This window comes from Oryza glaberrima, chromosome 6 (genome assembly GCF_000147395.1).
Source record: "Oryza glaberrima chromosome 6, OglaRS2, whole genome shotgun sequence".
In the NCBI taxonomy this organism is placed as follows: domain Eukaryota; kingdom Viridiplantae; phylum Streptophyta; class Magnoliopsida; order Poales; family Poaceae; genus Oryza; species Oryza glaberrima.
In genome coordinates, this window is record NC_068331.1 from 10,897,656 (window position 1) to 10,912,839 (window position 15,184).

General features: G+C 42.1%; 1 protein-coding gene and 1 long non-coding RNA gene across 2 annotated transcripts; one reads left to right on the forward strand and one right to left on the reverse strand.

The window, feature by feature from the left end:
* The first annotated feature begins 904 nt into the window (after nt 1–904).
* On the forward strand, nt 905–6,743 carry LOC127777947 (putative disease resistance protein RGA4). Its single transcript, XM_052304569.1, has 4 exons — nt 905–998; nt 2,087–5,876; nt 5,959–6,286; nt 6,406–6,743. The coding sequence occupies exons 2-3, from the start codon at nt 2,119–2,121 to the stop codon at nt 5,978–5,980; spliced, it is 3,780 nt and encodes a 1,259-aa protein (XP_052160529.1). The 5' UTR covers nt 905–998; nt 2,087–2,118; the 3' UTR covers nt 5,981–6,286; nt 6,406–6,743.
* A 3,541-nt stretch (nt 6,744–10,284) lies between these two features.
* LOC127776045 (uncharacterized) lies at nt 10,285–13,672 on the reverse strand. Its single transcript, XR_008018100.1, has 3 exons — nt 13,211–13,672; nt 11,959–13,124; nt 10,285–11,697 (listed from the first exon to the last, which is right to left on the reverse strand). It is a non-coding gene; the product is annotated as an uncharacterized LOC127776045 (long non-coding RNA).
* Between the last annotated feature and the right edge of the window lie 1,512 nt (nt 13,673–15,184).

The following is a 15,184-nucleotide window of genomic DNA, read 5'->3' on the forward strand; positions in this document are numbered from 1 at the left end:
TCTAGACTATGGACTAGACAACTTCACACATATATGATACTAATATATTGTTTTCCTTCAATGCACGCAGTTGTCAAGAATAGAACTTCGAACAAGCTTTGACGATACAGACATCACAAATGTCTAGCGCGATCTCTGCCACTTCATCCACCGTGCGTGTTGTCATGTGCAAGGAGAGTTCTTCGACCCAGAGGGTGCCGTAGCTAGAAGTGACGAATTCAAGCATCTTCGGGAGTGGAGCAATGATATGCCATAAAGTAATTAGATGGCATATTCGAAGTGATAATGTAAAAAAAATATTATAATATATATTTTGACAACACTTTTCACTTATGCAATATATGTAGATTTCTCAGTACCAAATGCTTGTTAATTACTAATAATATTCCTGCATCAATTTCAATTACATAGTTAAAAAGTAATTTATGGGCAAATTATTATTGTATCAAATTTCAAAATTTTCTACCTATCTTCGCAGGCAGATGTTTTTAATTTTCACAGGCGGCCGCTTCCTATTTTCGCAAGCGGATTTGTCTAGCTAATGTCCGCCTGCGAAAATTATCTTCCCAGGCGGACGGCCGCCCCGCCTGCGAAGATCGGCAATCTTCGTAGTCGTTGACTTACAGGCGGAGCCGCCGTCCGCCTGGGAGATGTGTTTCATGCGCCGGCGATAATGCTTTTTCTGGTAGTGTTATCTTAAAAAAACATAATTAGTGCCACATTGTATTGAAACCAAACAACTCAAATCAAATAATTATTACAGTATTATCATCATCACCTCTGTTCGGAAAGGTACAAAAATTTCTGGGCCCAAAGACATCATATTCAAGTGCCATTAATTGGGCCTAGTTAGCTTATTGTCTCGGAAAAGCCCATGCAATTTGCAACCTGGGGTGCTTCGTCTAGATTGATACGGCCTGACGAGGCCTGCGCGAAGAGGGGTGCGCGATGGCGTCATCCCCGCCGCCGGCGGCGGCGGCGGCGGCGACGGCGACGGGGTGAGATGCTAAAATCTCCCAGAGGAATCTCACCATTTCCGCCTAATTACCTTCCTTTTTTTGCTTCGTCTTGTTCCGTTGCTAGCGCCTGCGTTTGAGGGTTCAATCCCTCGTTGGTTTTTCCAGGATGGCAATGATTGGGTTCATAGCTTTTTTTTTTTTTTTGAGATAATGGATTAAACTGGCCTCTACACCCAAAGGATGTACACAGCCTAGGGTTCATAGCTTGCTTACATTGGTCTCGCAGATTCTTGGCGTGAGGTTGAGAAAAACTTTTTTGTTTTCTCTACCAGGATTCGGTTTGGACCCTCTGTATATTTTGCCTGACATTTCTTCAGCTTAGCTCTGCTTGACATGACACTCTTTATTAGAAAACACCACTTCCTATTTAGTTTGGCAATTACTTGGATTAATTATGCGGATAACGGTGGGCGAGAGAACAACCTATGGTCCCACGCAAATGTGGGCTAAATTGATGCCAGGTTTATTTAGTAGGTTAGGTTGTAGCGCTTACTATTGTTAAATCCTAATATTGTAAATCATGCCAAGTACCCAAAAAAGAAACATAATGGTTTCTAACAAACGGTTGGATGTAATAGCAATTGAGTTGCTTATTTCTTGCCATGGTCTAGATCTTTATTGCTTGGAAGAAACAAAAGTACTCAATCGAACAGAAACAGAAGAAGCTATTAAAGATTTAGTTGCACATAATTTATCTTCGTTGTTGCTTTCGGTCCGCATAATGAGTACAGTAATGATTCTTTTCAAGTTTATAGAACTGTCGTTCAGTACCGTCTGAGTTTTCTTTTTCTGTCTTCTAAAAGGTTTTATGGTATTTTGCATGTTTGCAGAGTAATGGTACTTTGCACTAGATATAAACTACTTTGTTTAGTCTGCGTCATGTGCACCTAATGGTTGCTGGTTATAGATTAATAAGAGCACACAGTTTAGTCTCTTTTTCCTGCTCGTTGACTATCCATCCATCATCCTACATTTCCCCTTCCTGACTAATGCTGGCATGCTTCATTCTTGTCTTTCTTCCCCCCTTCGTACACAAACTATGGCTACTGCTTCTCTCGTTTTTGCAGGCAAAGCGGTGGCAACACCAGTTATCTCATATATGTTGAACAAGGCCTTCACTTATCTGGTTAATTACTGGAGGACCGAGGACATGGAATCTGTGAAAGCAGAGCTTCTCAAGATGCTACCTCATGTCCAAGCAGTATTTGATGCTGTTGATTGGGATAACATTAAAGAGCAGAGCGCAGCGCTGGATGCATGGCTGTGGCAACTCAGGGATGCCGTTGAGGAAGCTGAGGATTCACTCGATGAGTTGGATTACCACAGGTTGAAGGAAGAAGTTAAAGCCCGTGATGAACAAGAGGCGAGTGGCAGTGTCTCAAAGCTAAAAGGGAAACTTATCAGGAAGCTCACTAAGCATGTCCCTAAGAATGGCATGTTCAAGAGGTTGAAGGAGTCTGTTGAAGGGTTGCATAAGGCAATTGCTGGTGTAAAAGATTTCATAGGTTTTGTGAATAAGGTTGGTGTTGTTAATCACTTCATGGATTATGAGCTGAAAATGAAGGGTAGGCAGTTTCAAACAAGCTCAAGGTCGACGGCGGTTGAGGTTTTTGGCTTGGAGAAGGAGAAAGACATCATGATCAAATGGCTCACCGAACCAACAGGTAATGATCCTGCAGATACCAATCTCCGTATTTTTACCATAGTAGGACATGGTGGTTTCGGGAAGACAACTTTAGCTCAGCTCATTTATAATGAGAAGAAAGTGCAAGGTTGTTTTGACATATGCATATGGGTATCTGTGTCTAGTCCCTTTGATGCATTAACAATAACAGAAGGTATCATTGAGGCAATTTCAAAGGAGGCCCCTCCAGCGAACACCTTGGAAGCACTGCATGCCATCCTTGAAGATAGGTTAATCTCTAAGAGATTTTTGCTTATTTTGGACAATGTTTGGAATGACAATGATATGGATGGGTGGGAAAAATTATTAGCTCCCCTCAGAATTGGTGGAGCTGGCAGCACTATTTTGCTTACAACCCGGCTGAAATCTGTAGGAGATATGGCTGGTTATGCCCTTGGACTCAAGGTGCGACATCTGAAATTAGATGGTTTACTAGAAAAAGATGTTCTGATGCTGTTCAACAAGCATGCATTTAGTGGTCTCAATATTGATTGCTGCAAAAACTTCCACTCACTTGGTGAACAGTTTGTGAAAAAGATTAGTGGATGTCCCTTGGCAGCAAAGGTTCTAGGTGCACATTTAAGGGATAATATGAAGTATATGTACTGGAAGAAAATTTTGCAGGAAGACTTACAGAACTTACAATTAGGCATGGATGGTGTCATAAAGGTCCTTAGTTTAAGCTACCATCATTTACCTTCAAACCTGCAGATGTGCTTTAGATACTGTAGTATATTTCCACAAGGGTACAGATTTGGGAAGAAAGAGCTGGTCGAGATGTGGTTGGGTTCAGGGATGATTTTGCAAACTACAGATGAAACAAAAGCTCTAGAAGATATTGGAGGAGGATGTTTGGACGAGCTTGCGAGAAAATCATTCTTTGAGTTCACATCAGAAAAAAAGGAAGGTGTAGTTCTTGAAGAATATTATGCTATGCATGATGTACTGCATGATTTGGCACAAGCTGTTTCTTCTGGTGAATGCTTGAGGGTTGGAGTTATTAGATCAATGAAGATTGCAAAATCAGTTTGCCACCTGTCTGTCAGATTAGTAAATTCAGTTCATCTCAAGGAGCTCTGCCATCTTAACAACTTACGCAGTTTAGTTATTGAATTTGTTGGAGATGACTCAAGTACAAACTATTCAATTGCATTTGATGAAATTTTGAAAAGTTTTAAAAGCCTGCGCCTATTGTCCATAACTGCTAAATGCTGGTTTGACATGCCTGATGCTGTTTCGAAGTTAGTACACCTTCGCTACATCTCCTTGTTTAGCACCAAAAGATCTTTCCTTATGTCAGTGCATAAACTGTTCACTCTTTACCATCTAGATACACTGAAGATTATGGAGTATTCAGAAGGGAAAACACTCAAACTAAATGGCATGAGTAATCTAGTATCCTTGAGAAATTTGCATGTTCCTTATGGCACCATTTCCTCAATACCTCGAATTGGGAAACTTACATGTCTTGAATATTTAGATGGATTTAGTGTCCAGAAAAAAGTTGGATACACTGTGTCTGAACTAAAGAATCTAGCACAACTTCGTCATCTTTGTCTGCGAGAGATTCAGAATGTTGATCTAAGGGAAGTTTTGGATGCAAATTTGAAGGAGAAGAAACAGATGAGAACCTTATCTTTGCATTGGTCGTCTCATGAGGTTGTTGCAGAGAATACAGATGACCTAGTTCTTGATAACTTTCAGCCACACTCTGATCTTGAAGAGTTCTATATTATAGGTTTCTCTGGCACTAAGCTTCCATTCTGGATAACAAAGTCATATCTTGTAAATATCGTTTTGCTCAAGATCATCAATTGTTGCAAAATTGAGCATCTCCCATCGTTAGCTAATCTCTTTTCACTGAAAAATCTGTATCTTCAAGATCTTTCAGTACTAGCAAGTATGGGATGCATGCATCATGAGTGTGACAAGATTCCTATTGGTTGCAGTCATTCATTCCAAAAATGTCCAAGTTTAGTTGATTTTTCGGGAGGGGTGGATGATATTGAGTCAAAAGAAATATCTTTTCCTCCTTATCTCAGTACTCTGACAATTCGAGGATGTCCTCAATTGATGAAACTCCCAACTTTACCATCAATGCTAAAGCAGTTGAAAATACAAAAATCTGGGTTGATGATCCTCCCTAAGATGTACAAGAACTATAATTATATCGAGGGAAGTTTGGCACCTCCAAATGAATCACAACTTACAAACGTGCTCATCGAATATTGCCCAAACTTGAAGTCTTTGTTACATTGTTTCTTGGGACAGGATGTAACTCTTACATCTCTTAGAGAGCTCCACGTCAATCAATGTGAAAAACTAGAACATTTACCACCGAATGGTTTTATGGGACTAGTAAACCTACAAATCCTAGAGGTATCGGATTGTTCAATGCTCAAGAAAAGTGGGATGGAAGTTAAGCTTCTTCCATCATCCCTGGAACAGCTGTCCATTAAATCCTGTGGTGAATTAGAGAACATATTGATTGATTCATTGGCAGGACTCGAATCACTTACCTTGCTAGAACTAGCTAATTGCAACCACTTGATATCCCTGCCCTCAGTGGAGACATTTGAAACTTTGACAGCATTTAGGGTACTGGGACTATATGATTGTCCAGAATTGTCATCCTTGGATGGGCTGCAGTGCCTCACATCTCTGAGCAAATTGACCATCCGTCGTTGCTGTAGTCTTACAAAGATTTCTTCATTGCAACCTCCATCACAATGCTGGAGTAGCCAAGATGATTCCACAGATAATTCACTAAAACTTGAGGCATTATTTATTGATGATCACTCTCTGCTTTTTGTGGAGCCACTACAAAGTGTTCGGTTTACCAGGAGATTATCTCTTTTGGGTGATCCTATCATGACTTCACTACCTGAGCAATGGATCCTGCAGAATCGCACGACACTAAGTAGTTTGTGGCTATGGAATGTGAAGTCTCTGCAGTGCCTTCCTTCAAGCATGAAAGATCTCTGTCATCTCCAAAGTTTCACTCTATTTAATGCTCCTCTTATAAACTCACTGCCAGACATGCCTGCATCACTTAAGTATCTCAGTATTGGTTGTTGCCAAACAACCTTAGCTGAGCGGTGCAGAAAAGGAGGCTGTGACTGGAGCAAGATTGCTCATGTCACTCTTGTGAAAATTAATGGTAACGAGCCCTTGTAGGTCCTCTACCTTACTTCTACAGTGGTAAGTGCTATTGATATATCTTGACTAGTAATTCTGCTCTGTTCAATTTTTTAGAGAAAAAATGAATCTTCCGTGAGCCATTAAAAAGCATGCATTTTACGGGAGTTGACAATATGGGATGATCCTGTTATGACTTCATTGCCAGAGCAATGGCTCCTGCAGAACCGCCTTGTTCTGTGAAATTTGTCGATATGGAACACAAAGGCTCTGCAATGTCTTCCTTCAAACCTGGCAAATCTCTGCCATCTCCAAAGTTTTACTCTAATCAATGCTCCCGTTGTCAGCTCAATTCCAGACCTGCCAGCATCGCTGAGCAATCTCATTCTTCAAAATTGCCACACAATATTAGCTGACCGGTGCTGAAAGGGTGTTCATGACTGGAGTAAGATTGCTCATATCCTCCTTGTGAAACAGTGTTATAGATGAACAATAGTTGTATATTTCATATTGTATACTCTTTATTGTTTGACTCGCAATTTCCTAACAACATTGATTATGCAGATAAATGCTGCCCTCATGACAACTTTTTCATCAACATGTAAGAGCTTCCAGTTTCATCTTCCTCTCCTTTTCCTGTGGATGAATGCTCCAAGGCAGCCAAGCAAGTGGAAGGACTCCCTGTGAACGCCTATGGTGTACAAATTTAAGGCCAAATAATATTTTCCAGTAGGGTAATGGAGTAATTATGCTGAGTAAAAAGAAGTGGATGCCTCTAATGCTCTGCTTGGAACAAAAAGATTTGTATGAGTTTCTAAGAAACTTTTCTATGGTTGCTACAAAATTCCTGTGGAACACATGTGCTAAAACAAACAATATGAAGTTCTTCTGATAGCTCATTCCATTTAGACCACTTCACTGTTGTTTAATCATTAGTTTACTAACAATGACAGCAAAGCAGTGCAAACCAGTATTTGCAAAAATACTACAGGATTGGTGGGTTATCTGAGGTGATGTGGTATCCAATCCTTCTTGTAAATAACTCCTTGGTATCTATTATTTGGGGTTCTGTTTTGTACTTGTGAGGATAATGGGGAGACACATATATCAACGAATTATAGTTGGTTAATCCTATAGAAAAGATGCACTGGAACAACACTACAATATACAAGTAATATACTGAAACAACACAATTGAAAGCAAGATTTATACGGTTGGGACCCTATCTAATGTGTAGTAACACTACTATGTGCGGCTCATTCCATGGTAATTATAATGAGGAATTGCTCGAGGACTGTCTCGTGCAAGAGCAAATTCCTAATGCTGATGCATATATATGTTTTGTTTCAGATATTTTGTATCCTTATCCATCAATTGATGGAGTGAAGATTTTCATCCACCAGATTTCAGCAGTTACAGATATAGAGCAACTGGCAGAGGTTTTGTTGTTCGCCGTGTAAGGTTTGCTGAGAATTACATAATGTACTCCAGAAGCCATTTTGTGAAAGGACTTAAACTGATGTTACTGCTAGTAGTCTCTCAGTTGTATGGTGATGTTGCTACGGATTCGACTGCCTATATATTTCTGACTTCATCAATGTGATTCTTGGTTATCACTTAGGCTATTCACTCCATTCCTCTTCAATCCATCAGGATTTGAGTGGCAGAAAATAGTACATGACTGGGATGACTGGACCAAGTTGTGAGAGTTCTTATGGCCAACCAGTCAATGGTGTGTGTGCTTTTCTCCCCAACAATTTTTAATGCCAATTTGATATGTATATGGGTAACCTGTCACCTGTTCTGAGTACCTGGAGCATTTACACAATGCTAAGAAAACCAAAACGAAATAGAAAAAAACATAAAACAAATCCTGCATAGTTTCCAAAACTTAGCGCTTGACGAAAAACAGTTGTCATCCAGAAACAAAAACATGAAGCCAAGAGCCAAGAGGACAAGATGGCAGCTGTTTTTAGGGGTGTAAATGGCTAACCTGCGAAACCCACTTATAAGCTAAAATAAGCCGCAAACCCGCTTATTTTGACCTATAAGTAGGTTCGCGGCTGACCCACTTACAGCCCTGCCTGTTTTTGTCAACCATCTTGAAATCACGTTCAGGAAACTATATATAAATAAATATATATAAATAAAGCTGATATACATTTTTGCATACCCTTTTGTTCTAGGATCCACAGATTCGATTACAGCAAATGGCACATAGCCTAAAGCTCTGTGCCTGCGTATTGCTCCTATTCCTTGTTCACAGTGATTCTCTTGTTAATGAAAGCACGACCCAGTTTTGTATCCGTACTTCCAGCAGCAGTCATTCTGCCTGGCCTCGTTCACATTATTGCTGCTCCAAAATACCTCCAGGTAACTAAATCTCTTGTATAAAACCGTTCGGTCAATTTGATTCTGTAAAATTATTCGTGCTATTTTCGCGGGTTCAGATGAGAATAATCATTTTTCGCATACGTCAACTCTGTTCAGATGATACCTGGTCAGGCGGCGTCTGGAACTGGAGCTCACAGTGGCCTCTTCTCATACCGCCCCCCTAAAGAGTTTAATAGTACAACCGACTGATGGCTCCAAAAATAACACATCAGCATACTAGAGATATTGCTAAAAATTAGTGCATACAATAAGCTATATGTTCCCAACAACTATTTTCTTTTCAGTCTGCGATTGAAAAGCTAGCCATCGCTCCGTCCTGCCATTCGTGTGGACCCCATAACCACCACGTGAGCCAATAGGAGGTTCCTTGTGCCGCTTTGCTCGTCTTGGAGCGTGTGTGCAGTCGGCGATTAAATAGTCGCCGGCTCACCCCCTCTCTCCTCTCCAGCTCATCCGTAAATTCAACGTGGCACTATTACCGCCGGCTTAAATAGCCTATTGTACATGCTCTGAGGATGATGGCACGGTTCGCTTCATGAACCAATCTACATGGCCTCTTTCTCGTGCGTGTGATGGTTAGTCACAGGAAACAGGGGGTCCCAAGGCAGCGTTCCTCAACCCGGGAATACCGTTCCCATCCTGGGAAATTGGGGACATTTTCATCCCCACCTTATAAAAAACATCGCAAGCAGCGATTATGTTTGCCCCATTCCTAGATCCAATAGACCTATTAATTTTGTGACTATGTCATGATTCTAAGAAACCTTAGGATGTTTATATACCCAATCTTGAGCAGTCATCGGCCTCGTTGGACTGCTAGTAGGAGGACAGAATCTGGACATATGTACCGGATACCGTGTTCACGGGAGTCGGGACGACACGACAATCAGCGAGGGATGAAAATAGTTGGAAATAGTTGGAAACGGTATCATTATTTTATTATTTTACGGAAACGGTCAGGAAATTTTCGTATTTAAGAATTTAACTATTTAGTATTAACTTCATTGCATAACATAATCCAAAAAAACTAAATTTTAGAAACAGTAAACAGTCGGTAAAAATATTATTATTATATTAGTTTGTAGAAATGGTATCAATACGGTCGGCAAGGGCGTGCCCAGGATTTTAAGGTTGGGTATTCAAAATAAAGAGGGGGAAAATTTTTCTACACTCAAAAATCCTAATAATTAGCTTATATAATATCACATGCGAGTATAGTTGTATAATATATAACATATATAACACAAAATTGAGCATAACTTCATGTATATAGAATTTTTGGTTGGGTAAAATGGAGTGAATCAATTGTGCTAATGGGCCAACAAAGAAGGGGAGGACACGGCCAAAAAGGATGGTTTATTTGCTTGATGGGTTGTTTGATGTCTTTTCTTTAATTTTTTTACACATATAAAATACATAGTATATATTTTTTTTGGCCAAAATTCTTGGGTATTCATTTGGATACCCTTGAATTGTTGTAGGCCCGCCCCTAACGGTCGGAGGAAATTTCCATACTGTTTTCACCCCAACCGTCAGCTACCTCCCTCCAGAAGCATACACCATGCTCCGTGAGAAATGAGAATGACGCATTCCGCGGTTTCATGACATGGTATCATCCAGGAGGATAGTTTTCAGTGCTCCACACCTGCTACAACCTCGCAGAGATGTGGTTCAGGGAGAGATTGGAATGCCACTGGTTGGGCTGCTGTCCGAGAACAGCGTGACCTATTACCTATACTAGTAATCGTGCACGTGCAATGCACGTTTCTATAAAAATTATTGATTCAATTCTATTAATAGTTAAAAAAATAAGTTCATTGTAAACCTATGATGTTAACAACTTAACATGAAAGATAAGTGGCAAATTAATAAGGGTCTTCTTCACTGACAAATAAGCAAAAGGACTCATTGGTCCTTTTTGTTTCCATTGCCATTTCAGGAAAAAAAAGAATACTAAGTACTCACTTCATTTAAAGGAAAATTCTACAGGTGCCATTACCAGTTGTTGTTATTATTGCAAAAGCAACCATAGAACCATCCTCTCGCCATAACAATGTGTGACCAGCAGATAAAAACAATAATCCAGTTAATCTTAACATGCCAGACTATCATAGTCACAGGAAACAAAATTGAGATGTCAGGTCACCAACTGAGACACAAAGGAGTACCCAAAACATCATCAGCTCAGGAACCTCCTTTGTCGCTTTGGTTCTCCTGATTACTGAAGCATGCAGGTAATCGAAACACCAGAAGTAATGATACATTTTATTGGCATATGAAAAAATAACTTGACATATTCAAACACCAGAAGTGCAGGAATTCATGGTGTGGCCTTATGATACAAGGGCAATATTAATGTTAGAAAGGTAATGATACACTCTTAACTGAATTTAGTAGCAACATTGGCCTTTTGAAAAAAGAAACAGATTCAAAGAATAAATTATATGAAGAATACTTATCCTAATTCACTTGCAAATTACTGTTGCAGATATTCTTTATAACTCCTAAATTGAAAATATCGCACACAAGGTGAAGTATCATATCATCTGTGACAAAAATCTAAGATCCCTCTCATAAAAATCAAGGAGACTGCCAAGATATTAACAAGTTCCTCCACTGATAGGGGACTGAATTACTGAAGTTCATCTCCATATGTTGGTGGAAAAAAGATACAGAACAGAAATTTGTACTAATTATGGAAAAAAAGGCCTATGAACAATGGCATAATCATGAATAGTGGATCTTGTTCCATTCAGTTTCCTATTATTAGATTCAATCATGGATATTCAAAACAGTGAATGCATATGATAAATAGATATGAGAGATCTGCCTCTGCGAGTTTATATTGCAGTAAATGTATTATCCCTCTTCTTGTACTACGAGAAAATAACAATATTATAAACAGTGAGCTATTTATATGCCCACATTCTATTCTAGAGTGTATGAATGTTCATGAAAACCCACTATACTGACACTTACTCGCATCCAACACCACGGAGTATATTTGTGAGTTGGTTTACAATACCGCTTATATATTACAGTTGTTGCCTTTGACTTGGGTACGATACCCATCATAGGAGCACCCATTAGCTAGACAGTTCCAGCAACATAGTGGCCATGGAATGTATATATTTCTCAATTGAGGAAGCCAAAACAAAGAACATATAGTTATGAGGTATGGAATGCTTTCATCTAGAAAAATTACAAGCCTGCTTTCCTCCAGCTTGAAAGATGGGATGTTGAAAGAGGACAGACTTTAATCATGCGCCATTAATCGGACTAACTTTGGAATACAAGATATTTGCAATACCTGTTGAATGATATCAGTCTTGTAATCAGTTGGATTGCAGTTATGCTGCCTCAAATAATTAGCACGGTCCTCTCAAAACTAAATTGTGCGTAGTCCTAGCAACTGATATATTCCACGATGAGCAATGAACCTAGCAGGCTCACCTAGATTCCCTGCATTAAACTCGTTAAATGCCTAGACCAAAAGGTGCATGCAGTATAGAATAAATTCAGCTAGCTTTAGGCCTACTTGTATCTAATAAACCCAATCTTGCATTATTACTACTATCACAATGTTCACTTCCTAGCACTGTGACATATAATAAGTCTCAATTTTTTTATGATTTACCAAAAATAAAAGAAAAACTGATTTTCAATATCATGTTAAGGCAAATTGCAAATGCAAAAGGAGACAACATGCGGAGATGCTCTCACCTCTTTTCAATTAGATGGCGTGAAAAAGCCTGCATTTACGTGAAGATCACCAAAATGTTTGTACACAATCCCTGGGAAGCAAAAGTGCACAAGTGCAGAAATGCAGGCATGAAAGTTTAGATACATCAACTGCAGCACATGTAGTATATGCAATTGCATTAATAAATGTATCACCGAGAAATCAGACACCCGTCAGAAATAACAAATGGTTCACCATGGTAAAAGTTCCTCATCAAGGCAAAGCATATTAACAAACATATAGTGGGCATACTGTTGTACTCATTTCCTAACCCATGCCTCCACTCCCGACCGCCTCGTATAAAAAAATATCATAATTTGTATGGCCAATCATGCAATACCTTTTTTTTGGAACACCAAGAAGATATTAATATTACCCTCATTTAGTTCATATCCACACGAACAATAAAGATCCCTGGGTCTCCATTTTAATGAAATGATTAGCTGCTTGCTCACCTTGTTACTGAAAATGGATTACGAAATTCGGCCTATTATATCCGAGAGAGGCAACAGAGAACTGAGGATATACAAAATGTTTCGTGAATATATTGATTTAGATTGTAGCACTAAAACACACTAAATCTAGTGTTGTGGCTGTCAATAACCACCCAGCATGTATCTTATGGAATTGGAAGCAATAAGCCAATGAGATCAAATCAGTGCTGGAACAAAATTAGTTGATCCAAAATGGCTATAGGAACAAAACTATATGCAAAGTATTACTTCTAGAGGCAACCACATATATTCTTTGAAACAGAGGCTTCCCGTTACGCCAAAGAAAGAGCATTTCAGTAGCACAGGGAGCAAAAGGTATGTAGGTTGTTTGTAGATTTCTTTTACCTTGCAACGATATCCACATAAACTCTACAAATGGCATGATTAGTATGGTTGCTTGATACATAGTAAAAAAAACAGTTAGAACAAATGGTTGGAGTGCATTGGGATCTGGAGTCACTGTGGCAGATTTCCAACAATAGCATTTCTCTTATTGCACTTGTTTTCAACTGCACCACAAATATTTATAATTATGGAGGAAATTGAAGAGACACAAACGGAAAACAGAAAAATTCCTCAATAGTTGCAATAGAGAGTGGGTGAAGCTTCCTGCGTACATCAAAGAAGCTTCCTGCATCATCGATTGAATTAAACTACAGAGAAGAGATGAATGACCTGAATTGCAATTGATTTAGATGATCACCGGCATTTGGGTAGTATGGAGCTCGGGATTACTAACCTGGTTTAGGGATTAACCGTGATTGATAATTGCAGCTCGATCGTGCCACGTCCCTGTTTTGCCCGATGAAAAGCCCCCATTGGATCGTGCCACCATCAGGAAAGGCTCTTTGCGACGACGCCTTCACAGCATGGCCACGGTGGAGTTGGCGACATCGTCACCAGAAGATGGAGGGTGAGGGGGAGTGGATCGAAGCAATCGGGGCATGGTGGAGTAGAAGCGTGCCGGCGATGGGAGAGTGGATCGGGAGGCGACGCGGCAAGGGTTGCACGGCGAGGATGGGGGCGACGCTGGAGCTTCGATGGTAGAGAGTGGGCGCGGCGCGGTTGAAGGGATGAAGGGCACCGCCGACGACCACCGCTCCTACGACGCTTCCAGGGCTGCTAAGGGTACCAGCACCAGCACCCCCCACCACGGGCTTCCCAAGGCGAGGTGGTGTTAGATGTATCTCATGTATTTTGTTTGTTTACGTATGCCGATCCTATCTGTATTCCTCTCGGTTCTGTTTCCATAAGCCGGTTGAGTGGATAAGGAAGGACTTGCGCCTATATGTACTCCGCATCGGTATCAATCCAATCTATTGCGTTGAGTTTATCGTGCTCTCATGGTATCAGATTCCATCGTTTTTCCTGCTTCCGCTTTTGCCCTAATTTCCTGCCGCCGCTGTTACCATGTCGACGACGGGCTCCTCTCTCTCCCCGGATGCCCTCGCTGACACGGTCGCCGCGTCCGTCGCGGACGCCATCCGCGCCGCCCTACAGCTCCCTGCTGGCTCGACAACTGACGACGCCACATCCAAGACCGACGTCGACGCTGCCGCAGATCAAGCTTCTGCCGCCGTTCGTGCGGCTCTTGCCAAGCATCTGCCGGTGCTCCAACCGTCCACCCAGTTGCCGCCGATTTCCCCGGAGCTGACGGCGCTGCTCGCCCGCCTCACGCGGGGCTCCGACGGCCACACCGGTCCTGAACCTGCTGGCTCGACGCCTCCGCCGAACGCCCCCGTCCTTGACGACGCCGCACGTGCTTCCCTCCACGCTCAAGCCGTCGCTGTGCTCAACATCAAGGCCTTGGTACCGGTGACTCTCGACCTTGCCGCCGGCAACTACGCCCGCTGGCGCGGTCTTTTCCTTGTGGTTCTCGGCAAATATGCTTTGACGGACCACGTGCTTTGCGACGCTCCTCGCCCCGATCTCGCTGAGTGGGTGCAGATGGACTGCGTCGTGCTCGGTTGGTTGTACGGCGCCATCTCACCAGACCTTCTCCAAGAAGTTCTGTCGCCGACCGCCACCGCTCGCAGTGTCTGGCGCGACCTGGAGTTCCAATTCCTTGGAAATTGTGAGCTCCGTGATGTCAATCTCTCTGCCGAATTCCACGGCTTCCAACAAGGCGACCTCTCTGTCTCCGAGTATTGCCGGCACCTCAAGACGATGGCGGACAACCTCGCCGACCTCGGCGAACCACAATCTGACCGCACCCTCATCCTCACGCTTATCAATGGTCTCAACCCTAAATTTGGCCACATGCAGTCTCTCCTTCCTATGCAGCAGCCCTTTCCTAGTTTCATTCAAGCCAGGTCTCAGCTGCTACTCGAGGAGATTACCAAGGGACCACGTCCGGCGAACGACTCGGCCACCGCTTTTGTTGCTACCACGGCCGGCGCCGGTGGCACCCCAAGCGGTCGTGGTGGCACCGGCAACACAGGCGACTCCCAAGGTGGTTCTGGCAGCGCCAGCGGCAACTCTCGCAACTGCCGACGTGGAGGACGCGGCAATGGTGGCGGCGGCGGCAACACCAGCAATAGCGTCGCCGCCAATCCTTTTGGTGGCTCGGGCGGTGCTTCTGGTGGCCAATCAGCTGGCTCCCAGTCAGCCCAGCCCACTACTCGGCCGCCCTAGCCATCTCCCTACAACCCGTGGGCTGACACTATTTAGATGTGGCTTGGCTAGGCCCATAGGCCAAACTTCATGGGAAGGC